Source organism: Vitis vinifera, chromosome 10 (assembly GCF_030704535.1).
Source record: "Vitis vinifera cultivar Pinot Noir 40024 chromosome 10, ASM3070453v1".
NCBI lineage: Eukaryota > Viridiplantae > Streptophyta > Magnoliopsida > Vitales > Vitaceae > Vitis > Vitis vinifera.
Window position 1 is genome coordinate 6,275,226 of NC_081814.1, and position 23,697 is coordinate 6,298,922.

The 23,697-nt window shown below is 33.5% G+C and overlaps 1 protein-coding gene across 2 annotated transcripts; it reads right to left on the bottom strand.

Annotated features, from left to right (window-relative positions):
• Positions 1-2,442: 2,442 nt before the first annotated feature.
• Positions 2,443-14,231, bottom strand: LOC100852639 (linoleate 13S-lipoxygenase 3-1, chloroplastic-like). 2 transcript variants are annotated; one of them, XM_059739987.1, is made up of 9 exons: positions 13,675-14,231; positions 12,040-12,302; positions 10,953-11,190; positions 8,331-8,663; positions 7,161-7,246; positions 6,607-6,714; positions 5,536-5,837; positions 3,833-4,099; positions 2,443-3,672 (listed from the first exon to the last, which is right to left on the bottom strand). In XM_059739987.1, exons 1-9 carry the CDS (start codon positions 14,078-14,080, stop codon positions 2,916-2,918), a joined length of 2,760 nt encoding a protein of 919 aa, XP_059595970.1. In that variant the 5' UTR covers positions 14,081-14,231; the 3' UTR covers positions 2,443-2,915. The 2 variants fall into 2 exon arrangements, with proteins under 2 accessions (XP_059595970.1, XP_059595971.1); XM_059739988.1 differs by lacking the exon at positions 8,331-8,663.
• Between the last annotated feature and the right edge of the window lie 9,466 nt (positions 14,232-23,697).

The following is a 23,697-nucleotide window of genomic DNA, read 5'->3' on the forward strand; positions in this document are numbered from 1 at the left end:
TAGTGGTAGTGATAGAAGCCTAAAAGGAGGAATAGAAGTAAATTAGATCCCATGTCATCTTAGAAGTCCTCCATTTATCCTCAAAGATCCTTGCATTTCTTTCCCACCATACTATCTAAATCAACGCAAGGCAAACAATATGCCATAGAAACTTTGCCTCTAATGGAGTTCTCCAATCCCCTAAAAGAGATGGTTGTCATATCACTAATACTTCTTGGAGAAACCTTATCCAATCTGGTTAACCTAAATAGCTTGTACCATAGCTCTAAAGTCAATAGACAATGTAAAAAAAAGAAAAGAAAAAAGGTAACCAATTGACTCTCCGTTTTCCATATACAAAGTGAAACAATTAAGACCGAGGGCTTTGAAGGGTCTTCTCACCTAAAGCAAGTCATTTGTATTAACCTTCTTATTTTCCACTAACCAAACAAATGCTTGATGGGGCTTTTGATTTCCAAATGAATTTTGTAGGAGAGAAAAAGGTTGGAGTTGATTGACGGGATATTTCCTAATTATAATTATGCAAAATTAAATTTAAAAAATTTGATAAGATTAACCAAGTAATGTTACCAAAATTTAAGATTACATTATTAGTTAAAAAAATATAATTTAGTATTATGTATTATAATATAAATTAAATAAAAATTACCATAAATTTAGTTTATCATAACAAATTATTCAAATTACCTTCAACATAAATCTATTTTTAAAATTGTTACTTATATAAAATATATTATATAAGCAACATGGAAATAAATGATTATAAAAAGGTTAAGAAAAATGTTGAAAGTGACACTTAATAAAAAAAAATATTGATAAGGACAAACCTAATAGAGATAAAAGGGGAACAAATAGATAAAAAATTTGATGGTAAGATAAAAATGCAGCTCTTGGTTGTGGTTTTATTGTTTAGATCTAAATAGTAAACCGTAGCCAAGCCCAAGAGCTTATAAAGGGTAAAGAAACACAACTCACAACTGTCTTTCTATTTTCTTTTAACAAATAAAAAAATAAAATGCCTTGGCCAACGTGGATGTCCACATGGCCAAGGCACGCTAAATAGAGAATATTTATTCAAAATTATTTTGGCATTTTTTTTTAAACATCTATAATGGGCCAAAACTCTTTGTTTACTTCATATTTGTGTGGTACATTTTATTGCTTTGATGAACTTTTAGAGTTGGTATTTGATGATTAGGATTATTGGATTCTATAATATTATTTTATTCTATATCATTCTAAGTTTCTTTTGATCATGCATCCTCATTCCAACTCTTGGCTCACTGACTGTTACAATGCTGTATTCTTTAGTAATTTGTCCTTATTGTTCTGTGGTCATTGTTTTCCTTAGGTTGCACTGTTCATTGGCAATTCAGCTTTCTATATTCAGTATCAACCTCAGCTCTACTTAGCAAACTTCCTTTCTCATAGTTCCTTCTCATCCTACAGCACCACTGTTTGTTTATTTTGTAATTAGATCAATGATGTAAACATAAAAACCAAATAAAGAAAGAGAATTTTCTAATGCATGTCTTACATATACAAAGAGCCTTTTTCAATGTGTTTGAAGTAGTGTCTTGTATGGAGGTTAGTCGGCTTGAGGGTGAGTTGTATTAGATGAGGAGAGAATGGAGTACTATGAGAGGAAGGTAGTGTTGGAGGAGTTGGTAGTGCACTCCAAGGGTTGGAATGTTGAGGATTGACTTAGATAGACCCCTGACTCTGAACTTGATACCCTCACAGAGTGGTTAGGGGGGTTCTAATCCTCTATGTCACTGCATTAAGACAAATAATGGGTCTTGTTGCTTTCAGACTTTGACAGCCAGGAGCTTAGGGCTGTAGATTTGTTTTGTAACAGGGCTGACAAAGTTAGGTGGCATGTAGTTTGTACCATGTTGGGGATGATGCCTGCACATGGGACAGAGATAGATCCTCAATTCCTCTCAAACAGGTCAAAGCAGGCTCCATGAATGCTATGCACATGAAGCTCTGTTTATCTCCATAAACCTCTAGCTCTAGCTGTTAAGTCAAGATCCTCAAACCACCCTAACAATGGAGTAATGGATCATAATGCTTACGACCTGTGTGTACTATATTGAAACCACTTGGACCCTGCTCACTGTTTGAGCAGGTATCTAAGCATGAAGGGTTTGGGCCTTAGGCACCTTCGAAGAAGGTAAGAGATTTCCCAGGGGGAACTTCTCTGGGAAGCCGCTCAGCACCAGCATGTGGGCTTCTAATTGTGCAAATCCACCTAAGGAGTTGGTGTCTGCACTGACATGCCATCATCCCTTGGCCCCCTTCATGGGCCTTTGGGGTTTTGACCCCCCTTTCATGGGCCTTCAGAGGTCCATATGTTATGACAGGTATTCAGTATTACTAGTTAGTAAAATAAATAATCTACAGAGTGGCCACAAACAATGCATAAAGTAAGTAATCCAATAAAAACCTAAGAGGGGCAAGCCCAAGAATAACTGCATTTACAAGTCACATCACAAAAAAGAGGGCAAAAAAGTGTAAGGTTGCAAAATAAGACTAAAGGAAACCAGCACCTTATCACCAACTCCAGCTCCAAACATGTGTTGGAAGAGTCTTTTGGGTAAGAAGTCATCAATTTGAACAAGCCTAAATTGTGCTTCACAAGTTTTGATTTTTGTTTGACTTTCTCCCAGTGATAGATATTGAAGAAATTGGTTTCTTGATGGAATGAGACTATTCATTTCTCTATTGACGTGCTAAGATAGGGGAGATATAAAAGGATGCACCTGTAAAGAAATTAAATGCATATAACATATTTCTTTTTTCCTGTTGCTGCCTTCTCTCTAAAAGAGATTTATTCTCACTTCCTAGTTCCTACATAGTGAATACAATCAATTACTGAAAAGATCTGCAGAACAGGTGATCCTTTAGTTCAATCACACTGTTATACTATTTGGTATGCCTTTACTAGTAACCCCGGGCCCTGAGCTTGGTATAAGCAGCTTATATGGTGAAATGCCAGCTCCACATCTGTTCCTACGGCTTGTATCAGCATTCCTTTTCTCAATCTCCTTCTCAATCCTTCTGATTTCCACTGAGAATCTGTAGAATGCTTCAATGATCTCAGTGTCACCTGACCAGGTGGACAGGTCTTTTCTTTCTCCAAGATACTCCTCATCGGGTGAGTGTGCAGAGATTATTTCAATCACAGCCATGAACTTTGTTGCTTGAAGCAAACTTGGCAATGATGACAGAAAGTAAGCCTGCGGGTCTTCAATAAAATCTACATATACAGGATCATGCTCCTTTGGCACTAGTTGCCGCATTAGTGGTGGACGTGCAGGGATGAAGCCACCATATGGGTACTGTCCAAAGTTAACTGCTGCGTGTTGTCCTGACACAGTCCAGATGATGGTGGTGAGAATGGATGTAAGATCATTTGGAGTGGAGAGTGTGGGCCACCAGCTAGCATGGCAAAGATCCGCATGGCCCACACTTCTAGACTCATTGTACCAGGCCTGGAGCTCTGTGTCAGACTCAATCATTTCTGCATCTGAGTAGTAGTAATTTACGTAGGTCTGGACTAAGCTCTCAATGGAAGACCATATTAGGAGGCCATCATTGGCATAAGGATAGTCTTCAATGAGTAGTCTTAACCCATGGACTTTGGTTGTGTCTGGTACTGCCACCCCTCTTCATAAAAATGAAACTAGAGTTAGAAAAGTTCGTTACTTAAAAACATTTTGGACCAGCCACTTTGAGAATCCCTTTTTTTTTTTTTTCTTTTTCCCTTCATGCTTTGAGAGAAATATATTGTTTGACATAGCAAAGAGGAATAAGGTCGATGACAAACCTTCTAATGAGATCTGCTGGAAGGCCCTCCAAGTCAAATCGCCACCAATCTCGGTAGGCAGCACAACTAATCTCCATACAGTATTTTCCAGGAGTGAAGAAGCTCTCAATATTCCCTCCAGCATTGATGAGACTCTCTCGAGCTAATGCATTTATTTTCAGCGTATATCGCATGTGGGGCTTGAGAAGCTTGAAGATAGGGTGCATTCCACTCAGTTGCCGATGAGCTGCTATTATAAATGGTTCAATGCATGCATGGGTCCTCAACCTGTTGGATCACAGAGAAAGCTTTTTTCTATCAGGAGCATATTTTGGTGATTTTGCTTCACTCATTCTGCTGCTTAATAATTAAATACCATTACTTCTGTGAAGTTGAAGCAGGGTGCATATAGTCTAGATTTTAGATAGATAGCTTCTCTCATGATTAGCGACTAGTAGGACTAGGCCTAGTTGAAGGAAAACCTATGTTCCATAACTGAACATGTGCTGATTTAATTTACAGAGATGTGCTAGAGCTAGTCCAAACTGGAGAATGACCAGGTATTAGTTCCTTGATTTAATCTTGAAATGGCCCACTGCCAATATGAAACTCATCCTTATTTATTTATATGTTTTCCTTTGGGACCAATGTCCACCAGGCTGTCTGTCTAGAGGAAAACCCGGTTGTTCCTTGGAACCTACATGGTTTTATGTTTGTCTAGGAATTCTATTAGCTAAGCAGTTTCATATGTTCATTCCTTTGATTGGTAGTCAATAATTGTGCATTCAACTCAAAACTCAGCTAAAAGGATTAAAACTAAAATAAAATATTTTGGCTTCTGCAATTCCCATGAAATAGATAACTGAGGTGGCTATACATGGTTAGGTCCACTCAAAAAATAATTCTTAGACAACCCTAATGTAATGACCCACTCCCAACCTTATAGATATTATCCTCTTTGGGTCCAAGGGGCCTCAATGGTTTTAAAACATATCTATATGGTTTAGAGGAGTTCATACATATATAGCACCAAAAACTTCTTCCTCATTTCTGATGTGGGATATCACAATCTCCCCCCTTCATATAGACACAACATTCTCATTGTATCGTACAATATTTCGAGGCCAAATAGATAGACATTCCTTGCGGGGTCAAACAAACTCCCACACCAAGGTTAGGTGTTGGCTCTGATATCATTTATAATGACTTACTCTCACATTGGATAGGGGATAAAGTTTTTGAAACTATATATGTATGGACTTCCCTTAAACTTGTAGACTCGTTGTAAAACTGTGAAGGTCCCTTAGGTGTAAAGTAGATAATATCTACACAGTTGAGAGTGGATCTTTACAAATGGTATCAGACCCGATCCCTGACCCTGGTGTAAGAGTTTGTTTGGTCCTACAATCTCATGGGGCACAAGGATGTTGTGTTTGCATTGGGGGGGTGGGAGGTAATTATGTTATCCCACATCGGATAGAGGAAAAAGTTCTTGACACCATATATGTATGAACTCTTTTTAATCTTATAAATGTTTTTTAAAGCCGTGAAGGCCTTTTGGGAGCGGGTCGTTACACTTGTAGTTGTTCCCTTATATTGGCCTATCCTAGTTTTTTTAATTTGGGTTGTTGGTTTAAGTCAACCTTCAAGTAACTCAAGTTTTTAGTGGGGAGCTTCAAACCTAATCAGTTGGTTTAAATTGACCCATGGTTGTCAATGCATACCAGTGGTGAATAAGTTGATGAACACCAGCATCATTTGAGCAGACATGAGCTTTGCCAAGTTGCCAAAGCCAACTGGTGGTAGCATCGACAGAAGGGGTGAGAACCTGCTTCAGCGGGCAATTTGGGTCCGTTGGTGGAAGGCTGAGCTCAATTGCAATGGGCTTAAGAGTTCCTACTGTGGTCAGGAAGAAGAGCGTGCGTGTTCCATAGGCTTTCCGGTCATCAAGGGCATTTATCCGATTGAGAAATGGAAGATAAATGTCGTGATAGTCCAGTATGAACAACTTGTTTTCATTGAGTGCCTGAAAAAAAAAAAGGATACCAAGAAAGTTAAACTATACTATGTGTACTAAAAAAATGATAATTTTGTGATACAAGAAATTAATTTCCCTTGGGAAAATTATGAAGTTTGACCTATTATTGTTTGTGTTGGTAACTCTAGAGAGCTCTTGCTTACTGTTAACCATTATTATCAGTTATTCATGACAAAGCTCCATAATTTTTTCTACCTTTCCTTCTCGAATAATCAAACCACCCCATGTTTCTGACATTTTCAGCAACCTATCCAAAGGTTTTGGAAATATTGTCCTTCCCTATCAGATTGCATAAGTCAAAGGTGATATTTTGATTTTGGTCTAAAAAGGAGCCTAACCTTCTTAGTTAAGCTGATGCTTGGAGTATGATAATGTTGATTGCCTACAGTACTTTTTTCCTTTCTTTTCTTGTTCTTTCACTGGAGCATGTTATCATTGTGGGACAGATTACCTGTCTTCTTATGAATGCTTAAAGACGCCCAACTAGAAGATATTAGAAGAATACATCAGATCAGTGTTAAAAGACTCATTATTCAGAGTTGATCCCTCTTGAAAATAGCCTCCAGTTTCCATGAGCTTGAAATGGTCTGCTCACCAATTTTGAGAAAGAAAAGGTAAACTTTTTGGTGTGTGCGCCCCATAGGGGTTGCACAGGGAGTTCAGATTCCACTCAAGAACATTTTATTTCTTTTGTTTCAATGTTGCCAACTGAGGGCATCATAAATATATTAACGAAGGGGAGCTTATCTTCCCATACCTGTTGCACAGACATTCCATCTAGATGGTGTATAATATGTTCCTCTTTGATTGCTGACTCTTGTGGACCGTAGATAGAGGGATCAAGTTTGCTTATAGGTGGGAAAACCTGGAGATAAAATGCACAAGTTGGGATTGCTTTTATTAATGGAAAAAGGAAATCTAAAGGTTATGTGTGGTTCTCGGAAAATTTGAGAGAAAATGTAAGAGAAAGAAAATAGGGAGAAAACATATGAGAAAAGAAAAAATGAAGAAAAATAAAAATAGGTTTAAAGTTAATAAATTATTTTTATATGTTATTTCAAACTTATTTACTTATTTTAATTCTTCCATGTAAATATATAATAATTTGAAAATGCATTAGAGTTAATTATTTTTGAATTTTTTTGACATTTTTATAATGAGAAAATATTTTTTTTTTTTTAATATTTTTTGTTCTTTCTTTAGTAATCTCCAGGACCAAACTTAACCAAAGAGGATATATAAGGACATAAAGACCCCAAGAAAAAGGAACATTGCTAGAGGAAGTGTCCTTGCTCCTTTGCTTATACTTACCTCAAGCCTCTGTATGGTTAGAGGGTTTATTCCCGCAACTGCTTGACGGCCAAATTCATCATCTCGCAAGCTGCTCAATGTGTACCCTGAGAGTGAAGTGATGTTCCCGAAAAATCATTAGTTTCAATAATGTCACTGTTTACTTCATTTTTCAGAGATGCAGTGGCTGAAAATTTATGTCTGCAAACTGTATTTTAAGAAAACAGAAGTTCCCACCTCCCAAGGTTTGAGGAAACTTTTTGTGAGGCAGGCAAGCAGCAAATCATTTTATTAATGCCACTAAACCTTTTTAGAGATTTTTGTTTAATGGCAATTACTTGTGTTAAGATTTAAAATTTTTTTAGCCTAGATTGAAAAGCTGATCATTATATATTAGAATATGTTTGACAATGATTCTTGGAAGTGTTTCTAACCTTTCTAATATTTGAAAATGTTAGAAATGTTAAAAATCTTTTTTAAAATCACTGTCAAATGTACTCTTAATCAGGATGTTTTTCTTAAGAGTGTTTGGTTCATTGATCATAAGGGGCTGGTAAGGAAAAAAAAAACATGATAGCTTCAAACTTGAATGATGTTTCAAATATCTAAAGTGAGATCATTTTAGTTTGGCTGCCTGAGATAGTGGACACCAGAGATTAGCTAGAATTATTATGTACCACCTTTAGTAAACCTAATACTAGATTAGTAGAAAAAGAAAAGATTTTTTCTTTTCTTTCTTTTCTTTTTCCCCATGGTTATATAGGCAGTTTTAATAGGTTCATTAAGATTTAGGAATAGTAGACAACTATGATTAGGCCAGAATGAGAGTCAGTCAGACAGAACGCTGTCCAACATTCCAGCCCTGAGTTCCTACCTGCAAACAACACTAGATATATTTAGAAAGGAAGCCTTTTGTATATGCATCTCTGCCAATTTTTTTTTAAAATAGACTTAACTCTCTTTCATTTGTATCCTGAAAAATATTTAAATTATGAGTATGATTACAAAAGAGAAATAGCTTCCTGTAGTTTTCCTAAAGCACATTGTTCAAAGATGAGTTCCTTTTAAATTGTATTTAATTAGAGTAGTTTACTGTAGTTTTCAAAGATGAGCTCTTTTTTAAATTGCATTTAATTCCCTTAAGATGTTAATGATTTTTAAGGATAAAGAGAAAGCATGAGTGGTGCTTACCAGAAATGACCTTTGGAGGCTCAAATTTGAAAATTTCTTCTATGGGCTCTCGGATTTTTCCAAGAATATTTTGCAATGAAAGTTTCTTGAGAAATTCATCCTGTGACTTAATTTTAGGAAGTGGCCTGTCTTTATAGAGGTTATCGATGCCTGAATACTCCTTAATGACATCATCTTTAGTAGAGATGGTAGCTGTTAGAAAGGGAACCATATTACGGAGCACTCCCTTCAACTTCCCTACATTGAAAGCTTCTTGCTTGGATTCCCCCAGTGCTTCATCTCTAGGCACATAAATTGGCGTGACAGCATGCTCTCGACTCTCTGCTTCCACATCTGTGACAATTTATGAATATAGATATTTTAGATGTTTTCAAACTGATCTTTAACTCATCAATAACTCTTCTGAATTCAAATGATTAGTGCGCTTTCCCTAATTTCTAGTTGAAAACATGTAATGTCCACACCCCAGTTTCCTTTTCTTTTTGGAAGAAACAGCATGTTGATAGGAATAGAATGTACTAGGAAGGATGAATGGTCCTTCAGAGAATAACCTAGGGAATTAACAAAGTCTCACCCACCAAAGCACCCAAGACTGCCACCCAACAGAAACCCTTAAACATATCTGAACTTGAGAGGAGAAAGTCCACCCACAAGCTGAGCCTGAGGGAAGGAAGCTCTCATAGCTAAATGCCTTCCCATATAGAGGACCTTGAGAAGACTTTTGATCATGTTAATTGGGATTTTTTGTTAGCAGGCTTAGAAAAAATGGGATTTGACTTTAAATAGGTAAGGTTGATTAAGTGGTGCATTTCTATAGCTCGATTCTCTATATTGGTTAATGGACCCCATCAGTTTTTTTTTTTTTTTTCAGAGTATCATCGGTTTGAGGCAGGGAGTCACCCTATTCCTGCACCTTTTCATTTTGGCCATGGAGATCCTCTCTTGTACCCTGAGTGGGGCTAAAAAAGGTGGCTTCTTAGTGGGTTTCTCAGTAGGTGGAAGAGGAGTAGATGTGAAGGTGCCCTATCTACTTTTCACTGATGACACTTTCATCATCATTTATGATGCCTGTAAGGAGCATATGAAGCAGTTGAACTGGGTTCTCATGTGGTTTGAGGCAATGGTATGTCTAAAAATCAATTTAGAGAAGAGTGAATAGATCTTGCTGGGGGCAGGTTGCCGATGCAAAGGACCTTAGGATTCTAAGATGCAAGGTGGGTGTCCTCCCTACGAGTTTTCTAGGCCTACCATTGGGAGCCCCTTTCAAAGCTTTTTGGGTTTTAGATGTGGTAGAAGAAAGATTTTATAAACAGTTTGCTAAGTAGAAGAGACAGTACTTATCATAAGGATCAAGAAGACTAATTGTGTTAAAAAGCACTCTCTAGGCTCCAAATTCATTTCATGTCGTTATTTGTAATCTCGATAAATGTTAGCTTAAGGTTTGAAAAGATTTAAAGGGATTTTTATGGGTGAGGGAGGTGCCATGGAGAAAAAGCTTCTTCTAATGCATTGGTCAACAATTTGAATGGACAATAGGAAGGGGGTTCGAGCATTAGAACTCTATCTAACCTCAATAAGGTGCTTTTAGGTCAATGGTATTGAAGATTTGCTACAAATAAAGAATCTTATTTAAAGTAGGTGATTACAAGGATATATGGAGAGGAGGAAGGATGGTGCTCAAGAATAGTTAGAGAAAGGTATGGAGTGGAAGTGTGGAAGACAATCATAAGAGGGTGACAAAATGTCAACCATAAGATTGGTTTTAGAGTGGACAATGGGCTCCCCCACATGATAGTGGATAAGAGGCTTGTGGGATTAACGCGAGGGGGTAGGGATGACTAGAAAAATAGAGCATCTTGTAGAGGTCTTTGCTAATGATTTTCAGGCAATGCTATGGTTGTTCACGAAGGGTGGAATTCTGGAAGGATAAGTGGTGTGGTGAAATTTCTCTTAGAGAAGCTTTTCCCACAATGGTTTCCATAGTCACTACCAAAAATGCTTAGGTAGTTGAGTTGTGAGACTAGGAAGGGGAAAGAGGATGTTGAAGTGCTCATTTCTCAAGACAGTTCCATGAATGGGAGCTAAAGGAAGTTTAGGCTTTTTTCAGGAATTTGAAAATGGTTTGGTTGACTGAGCTCGATGTGGTGGGTGGAAGTTGTGTTTTGTGTATCCCTCCACTTGTTTATGCCCTTTCGGTATCTTTGTATACACTGTGTATACTTAGTGTGCTTTTGTTAGGTGCAATTAATATTAATGTTATTGCATATATATGTATATATAAAGCTATTCAGCTTCCTAGGAAGCCCAGAATACAAGTTATACTTTAATATTGCATAATATACATAAATTGCATTGCACTAAGTTGGCAGTAAAACCTCTCAACCTACATCAACTCAATTAACTTAGTTTGATTTTACTCTGATTTATGCATATTTTTAGTTCAAGGATGAGAGAATGAAAATAGAACGTAAGAGTAGGTGTTGCTCCATAGACGTCAAATTGGGATAATAGAATGTAAATTGAAGCTCCACATGGAAGTGCCTTGAGGGTACTCTTGCACTTCAATTAGTATTTCATTAGAGTTTATGGTATGTAAAGTAAGCTTCAAGTGATTATACTCACCATTCTTTGTAGGAGGACGTCCAGTCCGGCAACGTCTGGGATGTGGGTTTTGCCTACCTCCAAGTGTTGGCCTTGCATATTCAACGCCCTTATCTGGATCCCCCAGATCATTGTACGTATCATAGTCATATATTCTATCAGACGGTATCCTGAGTCCCGTTCCATCACCCCTTAGTTCCATCAGTTCCTTTTCTCTTAATTCTTTCAGGCCCTCCGGTGTTTGACATGGTAAATATGCCTGGAAAAAAAAATCAAAATCATAACAAAAAAAATAATAAAATAAAAAAGTTGGAAACGTTGTTTGATTTCCAGTTGGTAGGATCACAAATCAGGTTTTAAGAATATCCAATACAATTTAGATGCATTAGACGATTCACTATATTTTTAACGCTCTTGAGCTAGACATGCAGGAACTGTTATCGCATGATCATGCAATAGTTGCAAGGGTTTTAACCTCATGTGTAGAATTGTGGTGGTCTTTCCCAGTTTGTAGGATCACATCAAACTTAAAGAATCCAAACAGATTTAGTTGGAGAAGGCAATTCATTGGAGGGCTGGTTTTAGTCTCTTGTACTTCATTTCCTATGATACCATTCAAGAACTATTTTTGCACAAAGATCCTGTTTCAGCCATATGGGTGATGGTATCTTATGCCAAGTAGCAGTATGTTTTTAGTTTTTGGATATTGTCAAATGCTAGTAGACTGATAGTTGAATATTTTACAAATGATGGAATCACATGTACAAATTTGATAAATGGAACATGGTTCACATCCCAAGAAAAAATCTTTCACTAAATGAACACTGAAAGACTTTATCAAAGTTCCTTGTCATAGCTTTAACATTTGTGTTGATCAGGCATAAGCACATGAATTAAACATGTCACTGGACTTGTGAAGAAGGGAATTGAATGTCTATTTATCCTTTGACCCTCCCACAGTATTGGATATTAAGTAAGCTTATGGTGGGCTTGACTCGGTCCAATCAAGCTCACTATAAGCTTTGAGTGATTATCTGTTCTCATAGTAAAAGCTACTGGAACTTTGAGTGATTATCCTTTGTACTCTGAAAGAGGTAATTAATTTTACCTTGTTCACAAAGAAGATCCTTTTCTTTGTATTAACCTTTTCTGGTTGAACCCAAGAGTTGCAGGCAAAATGGACAAGTCCTTCAAACGTGATGCTTTCCAAGAAGAACTCCTCCTGATATTTGTTGTTAACTGTGATGGCTCCTGGCACACCAAAGTTCACGACCATAAATTCAACTTTGTAAGTAATCCTATCAGCTGTAGTTTCTAGGGTCTTGGACCAGTCTAACACTGCTTCATTGCTCAGCTTCGGCTCCAATGTCTCTGCAATATAAGAAATGAAAAGGAATTACTACTAATTAAAGCACTGAAAAAGGAGAAGAGTAGCTTCCTTGATGAGGACGATTGGGAATTTTGTGCACCCGGGATTAAAAATGACATCCATAACAAGACTGGGCAGTTCATCATCATGTGATCAAGTGTAGTATAGATCAGTCTGATTTGTTGAGCTGTAACAATCTTATGTAGATATTCTTTATGGGACTTGATTCTTGGCTGTTAATAAAGTTTTGGTCACAAGCAAGTGGTTTCTTGTGCTTTGTCTGGGAGGTCCTGGTTGTTGTTTACCTTTTGTTATGATTATGATTGGTATATGGTGAATTCAGTTTTGATCCTCTCTCCTTTTCAGGCTCGAGTATATCTCACAGGGAGTGTTGTTTCCATAAGCTCTACAGGCACTTGATGGAGGATGGATTGTAAATGCCAAGATTTTGAAGGAACTCATAGTTTGGTTCTGGAAAGTATCCGGAAAAGAAAAAAAATATTGAGAAAAATGGTTTTATCATGTTTAGTTTTATCAGGAAAAATATGCAAAAGAAGTCGTCCATAATTAAAATTTCAATAGTCCCACATCGGAAGAAGATAAGGACTACATGATCATTCAATGTCGATGTGCACATCATAGGTGCCTGCTCAATGGGTGGGCTGGGGCGTCTTATTGAGTGGGCCATGTGAACTCCTTATCGAAGTAAAGAACAAAAGGAAAAGGCAGCCCCAAACCGGTGTTCCGGTTCACCGGCTCAGCAGTCTAACTGCCCGTCTGTAAAAAGAAAAAAATAATTTTTCAAAAAAAATTATTTTAAATAAAATATTATTATTTTAACTATTATTATTTATTTTAAAAATAATAATTAGCCAAATATCTATTTTTTACAATATTTATTAGAATAATATCATTATTTAATAAAAATGTATAATTCATAATTTTATTATGATATTAATATTCAAAATTTTGCTAAAAATTGTTTATTTTTAATTTATTTGTAATAGTAAAACTATTTTCATTTTTATTTTTATTTTTAGTTAGACTTGAACTCAATTGAAATGATATTAATAGAAACTGTATTTATAATTTCTTTAACAAAATCAAAATAAAAAATTATCTTTTAAAAGTAAGTAAAATTGAATTTATTTAAAAAAAAATCAAAATAAAATTTATTTGAACTTCCATCCTATTCATGACGTGGAAGAAAATCTTCTAACGAATCCTCTCATCTATTTCTTTCCTTTAAAATTTTTTCTCACATTTTTTCATGGCATCCAAACATAAAAAAATCTCTTCACATTTTCTTTTCCCTTTTCAAGAAGAACGTGGTGTTGGAAGGAAAATGCATGGAAGAGGAAAGCAATTACTTACTTGGATCAAGTTGAGTGCTCACAAGCTGCAGCACGACACCCCCCTTTGTAGGAGAATTGAAAGCATCCAACCAATGGAGCGTCATCTCCTTCATGCGCTCCATATGTTTCTTCCTCACAGTCACCAGAGCTACAACCTTGAGTGCCACACCCTGCTCCTCTGCACCACATTCAATCAAAGGCTCCTCAGTCAGAGCCATTACAGACGCTCTCACCCTCTTCCTCAAATGCATCATTCCTCTTCCCTTCTTCCCGAAAGAAAACCATATGGGTGACAAAGGAAGCTTGCTCCGCTGGTTTCGGAAATGGCATTGAAGAAAAGACTTTGAACTAGGGTTTAAAGAATGCAAGTTCAGCACGGAAAACCCCATAATTTTTGCACCTCCTGCAACCATTTCTGCAGCCATAGCCAGCTCTTGATATGAAGAGGAGGAGGGCGAAAGACGTGGGTATATTTGCTACTAATATACTTATATAGGAGAAAAGATAGATGCTTGACGTAGTAGCACTCTGAATTGTGAAACACGTTTGGATATATCCATGCAGGGTGTGGGCCTGGATGCATATAAATCTTGCCACTCTTAAAGGGTTGGGTAAACGTCTTTCTCACAAGGACCTATATGGTTTAAGCTCAGAAACACGTTCGATCTGCAGTCATATGGCATTCGTATATATACTACTACTATAGGTCCGGAACTCCTAGACTGATCTGCCACTGTGTTTTCATAGAAAATGATATGAAGAGGAGGAGGGCGAAAGACGTGGGTATATTTGCTACTAATATACTTATATAGGAGAAAAGATAGATGCTTGACGTAGTAGCACTGTGAATTGTGAAACACGTTTGGATATATCCATGCAGGGTGTGGGCCTGGATGCATATAAATCTTGCCACTCTTAAAGAGTTGGGTAAACGTCTTTCTCACAAGGACCTATATGGTTTAAGCTCAGAAACACGTTCGATCTGCAGTCATATGGCATTCGTATATATACTACTACTATAGGTCCGGAACTCCTAGACGGATCTGCCACTGTGTTTTCATAGAAAAACACAGCAGCCCAGTGTGACAATTAACTCAATGGTAAAATTCCCAAAAGGTTGGGCAGGTGGTGATAATGACAGGAAGGATTACTCAGTCTGGTCAAGTCTTATAAGGGGTAAATATACTATCCAAAAGTCATCTATGTAAATAATTATAAAAATACTAAAAATAACCTTCAACTACCCAAAAAATAACGAGACCCACGTGGAAAATTTATAATATAAAGATACTAACATTACAATATGTTAGGATAATGCTTAATATAAAAAAATTGAAATTGTTTTTCATGATAAATATAGCATGCTTTCTAGGGTTTTTTTTTTTTTTTTAATTTTATAAATATCATTAAACAATTTTAAAATCATTAAGATGATGATAACACATTGGTATGATTTGTTGATATTAAAGTCAATAGGGTATTAATGGGTATTTCTAAAATTGTTAGAGATAATCACTTTCTCTTGAGATATGACATACTAATGGACTACTCATTGATTGAGAACGAAAGGAAAAAGGTCACTTGCATATAGACGGAGTATAATGAATTCATTAATATGCACATTGTTCCAACAATGTTCATCTTCAAATAATCCCAATGAACCTTTACTAAAACATCGTACTTCATCTATCCTCCATGCTTTGATAAATGATATCCCAAACTTCATTATCATTGAATATCATAAGTTGTGTTAGAACTTTCTCCTATATTTTGCTATATTCTCTAAAAAATTATAAGAAAACATTTTTAAGTTATTATTAGTCCATACTTTCCAACAAAATACTCAATTATTTCTTTAAAAAATCTGACCTATATATATATATAAAAATGCAAACTCAAGATTTATAATGGTTTGACACAACTTGACCTGCATCTAGTATCCTCAAGCTTCTATACGAGTAAGGGTTCAACTAATTAAAACTCTCAAGCCTTTAAGCTTTACAATTGAATTATGGTTCTAATAAACTCTCTTAGATACTTATGGCTCCTAGCACCTTCTTGGATTATGGTTCCACACATCTTTTACAATTACCTCAAGAAAACAACTCTTGAAAAACCCAGGTGCTACACTATATTTAGAAACCCTCAAGTATTACCCTATACTTGAGCCTATCTCACAAGATATGCAAGAAATGATATGATAAGAATATAACTCTTAGTTTACAATTTGACACAATGGAATACAAAGAAATTAAGGTTGAATGGTACACTAAGATGAAATGCAAGTTAAAAAACAACTGCATTTCAAAAACATTTCCTCAAGGCTTAAATATTATTTAAGAAATGATTTAGAACTCTTCCTTATTCACTATAAGAATATTCGAGTCTTTATATAAGAGTTGGAAGTTCAAACTAGCCGTTAAACACAATTTGGGTTTGATTGTTGCTATTAGTTGTTGGGGTTACTATTGCCCAAACAACTCAATTGCTTACTTAAATGGTTGAGGCTCAACCTCAAGCAATTGAGGCTTAGCTTAGATCGATTGATAAAAAGTTCTGCTAGTTTTGATTATTTTTTGCTCCTTTTGCCTGATTGAGCCTAATCTCCTTAAATGATTCCTTTGTTTCTTAATCGGTTGTATTGAATACTTATTTTTAAGATAGGATTAAGGTTGAGAAACATCGGCCAATGGCTCCTTAATCTTTGAAAAACCTTTAAAAAGATGTTAGCCACATTAAAATTTAGGATTTTCCTCAAATCAATTTTTTTTTTCATCCAATTTATAAGAGAATTCAAAATAATTTAGCACTTGGATAATTTTATGTTCTCAAGTAAAAAATGGAATGTATGATCATAATGCACTAACAACTTTACAAAGTGATCATACATAAATCGTGTTGATTGATATTCTCTTTGAAGTTTTCTCTTTCTTCTTGATTTTTTTTAGTTTGATTTATCTTTGTGATTGTCATTTTGAAAATCTTATTGTTTAAACATACTAATTATTACAATAAATCATTAGTCCAAACTTTATTTTGTTATCATAAAAAACAAGATTAATCAAATCTTAATTTCACGCATGATTTTAAAATTTCAGTCTAAGAGTTCAAAATAAAAAAATAATCCCCATCGGGTGCCCATAAAAAATGAAATCCATGGAATACCAAAAGTGCTCTTAAACTGATCTTTACTGTTAGATACTCCATTGTGATCATCATATTAGACTTTGATGACCATACTCCAACAACTTCTCTTAACACATTGGAGTCTCATCATGCTTCCCTACCTCAATAGAAAATTTGGTTCCAAATCTCTACATTCTTTCTTATTCTTTCATTCCTTATCCATTTATCTATCTCTGCAATAAAAACAACTCTATTTCAATTTTCTCGAGAAAATGCAAGAAAATATAATCTCAACAAACAAACAATGATCCATAAGAGATATTCCTAAATCAAAACTAGTGAATGAAGCCCCTATGATTACAAAAACTAAAAAAAAATATATGAGAGTTTATTACACGATAGGAAAAACAAAGAAAAATGAGCAAATTTACTCGATAAAATATTCATTTTCTTGAGAAAATAAGACAACTCCAAATAAGTTTTTCTCACTTTCTCACCTTGTAAGATGTGTTTAAAGGCTAAGGAAAAAAACCATCACTCTTGTTTTTTCTTCTCTCCCAAGTATCTCACCCAAAGTGCATCTCTCTTCTATTTTTATTGACCCTATTTTTCTTCTCCTCCAAGACCCAAACTATAAATCAATTGTCTTTTCCAAGCAAGTTTTCTCTCTTCTATTTCTATTTACTAATTTTTTTCAACAAAAAAACAATGGACCCATAAGAGACATTCCTAAATCAAAACTAGTGAATGAAGCCCCTATGATTACAAAAACTAAAAAAAAGATACATGAGAGTTTATTACATAGTAGGAAAAACAAAGAAAAATGAGCAAATTTACTCGATAAAATATTCATTTTCTTGAGAAAAAGAAGACAACTCCAAATAAGTTTTTCTCACTTTCTCACCTTGTAAGATGTGTTTAAAGGCTAAGGAAAAAAACTAACATTCTTGTTTTATTTTCTCTCCCAAGGTATCTCACCCAAACTGCATCTCTCTTCTATTTTTATTTACCTTATTTTTCTTCTCCTCCAAGACCCAATCTATAAATCAATTGTCTTTTTCAAGTAAGTTTTCTCCCTTCTATTTTTATTTACCCAAATTTTCTTCTCCTCCAAGACCCAACCAATAAATCAATTGTTTTTTCCAAGTAAGTTTTCTCAAACAATAATTAATTGAGAGTATTTTTATTTACCCTATTTTTCTTCTCTTCCAAGACACAACCTATAAATCAATTGTCTTTTCCAAGTAAGTTTTCTCCCCTCTATTTTTATTTACCCAATTTTTCTTCTCCTTCAAGACCCCACCGATAAATCAATTGTCTTAGAAGTGTGAAAGTCAAAGATAGAAGAAACATTATAATGACCCACACCCATTGTCTTTTCCAAGTAAGTTTTCTCCCTTCTATTTTTATTTACCCAATTTTTCTTCTCCTCCAAGACCCAACCAATAAATCAATTGTCTTAGAAGTGTGAAAATCATAGGGTCAAACAAACCCTAAGATCAAGGTCAAATAAACAAGCTCCTATGATTACAAAAACTAAAAAAAAATATATGAGAGTTTATTACATAGTAGGAAAAACAAAGAAAAATGAGCAAACTTACTCGATAAAATATTCATTTTCTTGAGAAAAATAAGACAACTCCAAATAAGTTTTTCTCAGTTTCTCACCTTGTAAGATATGTTTAAAGGCTAAGGAAAAAAAACCAACACTCTTGTTTTATTTTCTCTCCCAAGGTATCTCACCCAAACTGCATCTCTCTTCTATTTTTATTTACCCTATTTTTCTTCTCCTTCAAGACTCCTTGTCTTTTCCAAGTAAGTTTTCTCCCTTCTATTTTTATTTACCCAATTTTTCTTCTCGTCCCCCTAACCAATAAATCAATTGTCTTAGAAGTGTGAAAGTCATAGGGCCAAACAAACCCTAAGATCGATGTCAACTCTAAATATCATTATAACTATTTGCACCCACCTATATTGGTATTATCCACTTTGAGCCCAAATGGGTTCTCATGACTTTGAAAATCATTCACATGATTAAGAAGAGTTCATGCTTATATAGTACCGGAAACTTTCCTCCTTATTCCGTGTGGGATATCATAAACATTGTAAAGAAATCAAATTGTTTGGGTATAGATAAGGTGTTTGATGACTTCAGTTAGGAATGACAACATGACAAGTTTGGGATGGAGCAACCCTATCCTATTCTTGTTCCAATTATATAATCCTTCCTCATCCCCATCCCAAACCCGGGATGGGGCATATTGATAAAATAAAATTAAAAAAAAATAATTCAATCCCTACATCATCTCAACCTGAATGTGTATTTCTATGTGGATAGGTAAGATGACTTTTCCAAAACCAACAATATTACATGAATCCACAAAATCCTCAATAAATAAATTCACAATCTTCATGCATGGCTTTGATACACTTTTATGAAAAAACAAAAAAAAAAATACCACAAAAATTTTGAGAGACCACAATGACCTTCAAAAAGAAAATGTTGGAAAAAAAAATGAATGGGTTTGCAACCTGAGTCAGATTCACACTTAGAACAACATGAGATGAAAGTTGATTCATCAAACCAAAAATTAAAAAGAAAAAAAATCCAAAATTTCTTCAAAAAATCTAATATCTCTACACAATTCAACGGGATAAACCCCTAAAATATGACTAAGTCACTCAATGTTTGTGGAAAAGAGTGACCTAGTGCCTATGTGATTGACAATGGCTTGAAATATAAGTTGTCTTTATGAACAAAGGGAGAGAATTTCTTCATGTTATATCATGTCACAAATATGGAACCTAAAATTATTTAGAATGATTCATGCGTCAGATAACGTAGATCATATGGTTGAAAATGATATGAGATCTGACCCTAAATTTGTCTTCCTTTTTTTATTGTCCGTGAAATGATCTTTTCAATGGTACATCAATCATCATATAAGTTGAATTAATAATGTTCTTAGAAAGCTTTAATACAACTATTTTAATCATCACTACTAAGCATACTTTTTAGCTGTTATTATTAAATTGTGAAGTGAAGTGGACCACGCCTTAAAATATTTTAAGATTTTAGACATTTAAGTTTAAAAAAAAAACGTTTTTATAATGAAAAATATTAAAAGAAACTTTCAAATTAATTAAAGTTATATATGATTTTGAAGAATCACGTGTTCTTTTAAGAAAGCATTTTAGAAAGGACTTGTTGAATACATGCAATACCCCATCTCATCAAAAGGGCAAAAATATTAAAAATAAATAATAAAAGAGTTTGTAAATATTCAATTTAAGCAATGATTTTTTTTAATCTTATCTAACTTTTATTTTCACTCGTGTTACATGTAGTTGTTGGATATAACAAAAAAATTAAAATATTTCTTTAACCTTTTAAAATATGATTGATAAAAAATTGAACTTTAATTAATATAAATAAATAAATAATATTTTTATACATTTCATAAAACATTGAAGAGAAAAAAATTTATTTTTTATTTTTTAACTTTGAATTCAATGTCAAGAAGATGTCAAGGATTATGTTGGATCCTTTAAGAAGTGAAAGAAATTAAGGCTATGTTTGGTTCCATAGAAAATTTGAAAAAAAAAATATAAGTGAAAGAAAATAAAAAGGAAAAATAAAAGGAAAGAAAATAAAAAATAAATTTAAAATAATAAAATATTTTTATTATGTTATTTTAAACTCATTTCATTATGTTAACTTTTCGATATAAAGATTAAATAATTTAAAAATGTATAAAATTTTAATTAATTTTAATTATATTTGATTTTTTGTATTTTTGTTGTAAAACGAGGATAAATATAATGCAAATGAAAGTAGAGACAATTATATATTACTTTAATAATAATATATATGATGAGGACGAATAAATCACAAAAACTAGAGAAATGAGAGAGTTAAGAAAATGAAAGATAAGGAGAAAGAAATAAAGAGAGAATGGGAGGAAAATAGAATTTCTTTATTATTCGAGGATACATATTAAAGGAAATGGAAAGTCTTTTTATAGTTTCCAAATGACTTCATTAATATTCTCATTAATCAATATTAATTGAAATCATAAATAATATCAATTAACATTCATAAATAATATTAATTAATATTTAATGTAATAAATACGGTGGCATTTATTACATCATTTATAATATTTTCCACGTTATAACCAAATATAGCCTATGGCCAAATGGACCGTTCAAGGGTCGTCGATTGATTTGACCAAAAACTACTTAGGTTATCCACTTGTTTGACCCAAACTCCTTTCTTCTAAGCCCACTAAGAACCTTGCATTTGTACTCAATGTAGAAGGCTTTTATACCAAAAATTTGTTTTTTAACATTGGACGATGTGGGAAAAGAAACTTTGCTTGAAGGGGGGCTTTTAACCATGGACCTTTGGTTGACAAAACAAGATATCTCCTGAGCTATACCACTAATTTGTAAGATTATACATCAAATATCTATATATTTCCTTTTCAAATTGTTATTATATAAAACATTTAAACAAATATAAATATTTATATCTACATTTATTATTATAATAATTATTAATGATAAATATGAAAATAATATAAATTAATTAATATAATGATTTTTAAAATAACAAAATACATAAATATATAGATAAAATTAAATATTATATTTTTTTTTCATCTTAAATATATTCTCATCCTCATTTAATATTATAAATTTATATTTATCTTTATCATTTAATTTGATATATCAAATATAAAAAATGAAATATTACTAAAAAAATTAATTATATATATAAATATATATATATTTAAATTTTAATAAAATATAAATTATATTTTTATTTGAATCATGGTAACCTTTTCGATTCAATTATCAGTCGATTTTTAAAACATTGACTTTGTCTACCACACTAATAGTTAACTGAAATAGCACACTCGGACTAAAATGCCTAAAAATGGCACTCCAGTGAACAAGCAAGAAAGGAAGCTTAGGGGGGATAGGATATGAAATTTATTTTAGGGGGGTGCGGGCGGGAAGGTCAAGATATCAAATCCCTTTTCTTACACAATTTTTTCCTAAAATTTCAAGGGGGACATTTACCCCTCTTGGGAACAAAGTGGCTCCGCCCCTGGCTGCAAGCACAAGAATAGTCAAAGATTATGATTCTAAGGCCTATAAAATTGTCAACCTACATAGTTTTCAAAATTTGTTTTTAAAAATTATTTTTTCGAAAGATTTTAAAAAACAATTATCAAATAAGGTATTAATCACTCAATGATTATATACGTTCAAACATGAGATTCTATCGATGTGTCTGAGTCGCCTTACATGCATGATTAGTAAAAATCATAGGTTAAATAAAAATATTTCATAAATATTAGAAACTTTTAACTAAAATAACGTGGGGAAAAAAGTTGTTACTTAAACAATCGATCAATAGTTGGTAAGGTCGTTAGATAAAATAAGCAACCCATGGACAAGCTTATGCTCCAAACCTATCATTGGTTGTTTAAACAAATGAAGTTCAACCTTCAAATTTAAGGCGAAATACTTTCAAAGCTTAGGTAACTAAAATTTGTCTTAGCTTGGTAGAGTTGAGTAGGCTATGAAATTCAGGTAGGTGTCTTCCAATTTAAGATATTGTTTGGTGAATCAATTAAATGACTTAATAATTTAATTTAAGTTATTAAGTAGATTAACCATGTTTAATAAAATAGTTTAATATTATAACTTAAAGTTATTTTTAACTTTAAGTATTAAGTCAAAACAGTTGACTTATTCTTAATTTTAAATTATTTTTACCTAATTTGCCCACATTAGATAAAATATATTTTAAAATTATGATTTCATATTTATGACTTATTTTTTATAATATATATTTTATTATTATTTTACGTTTTTACAATATTTTAAATATAGATGTTTTATAAATAAATTTAGTACTTAAAATTAATGACAATAAATACGAGTTAAAATCATTGACAATAAATATTAATTAAAATCAATAAAGATAAATATATCAATTTAATAAATTAAAATTAATTTTATCAAATAACCTTAATACTTAAAACCCATAAGAATTGATCTGTTGCTTACCCCAAAAGCAAAAAGCCCAAGCCTAAACAGTTGCAGAGAACCTTAACCTATCTTTAAAGAGATAGGGAAAATGTTCTGTTTTTTTTTCCCAAAAACAAGATTTGGCCTCAAAAAAACTTGTTCCACAATGCCAACACGAGCCTCAGTATTTGAAAACACATGAAATTTATCAACATTATGCATGTTTTGGGAGTTTTATCCTAATACTGGAAGCGGCCAACGGTGGGTTCCAATTCACATGGGAGGCAGCGGCTGACCCCATGAAAGGCCCCATAGAATTATTAATACGACATCGGTGCCACCAGCAAAAGTTAGTGAGAGAGAAAATGAAGGAGGCTGCAGCATGCACGCAATGATGATTTGGGACAATGATCATGAATATTTATGCAAGTGGGGATACAAGAAGCGCATGTAGCTTTGAGTGGTACTTTTAAAATAAAGAATTGAAGCTTATCTGATTGCATAAAAGAGCTTAATGATCCTTCCTTCACCGTGTCTTTTAAATGGATTTTATTGCAATTTGCAATGTCTATCTCCTTTAGGTAAAGCTAAGGTTGACAATGTGTTAACAAATAGGTATTTTATTATATGGATCAACTCAAACCCAATATAAATAGTAATTGATTAAAGACAAACTCAAATATTATCTAATTTAAATAATTCATTTAACCCATTTAATAATTAATATTTTAAGCATATTTATAATTCTATTGATTTATTTATTTAAAAATAAATTTAAAATGAATCAGGTTAAATAGTTTAAACTTATAATTCAATTGATCAACATAATTATTAAATAGTTGTTACCAAAATTGAAGTTACTAAAATCGAA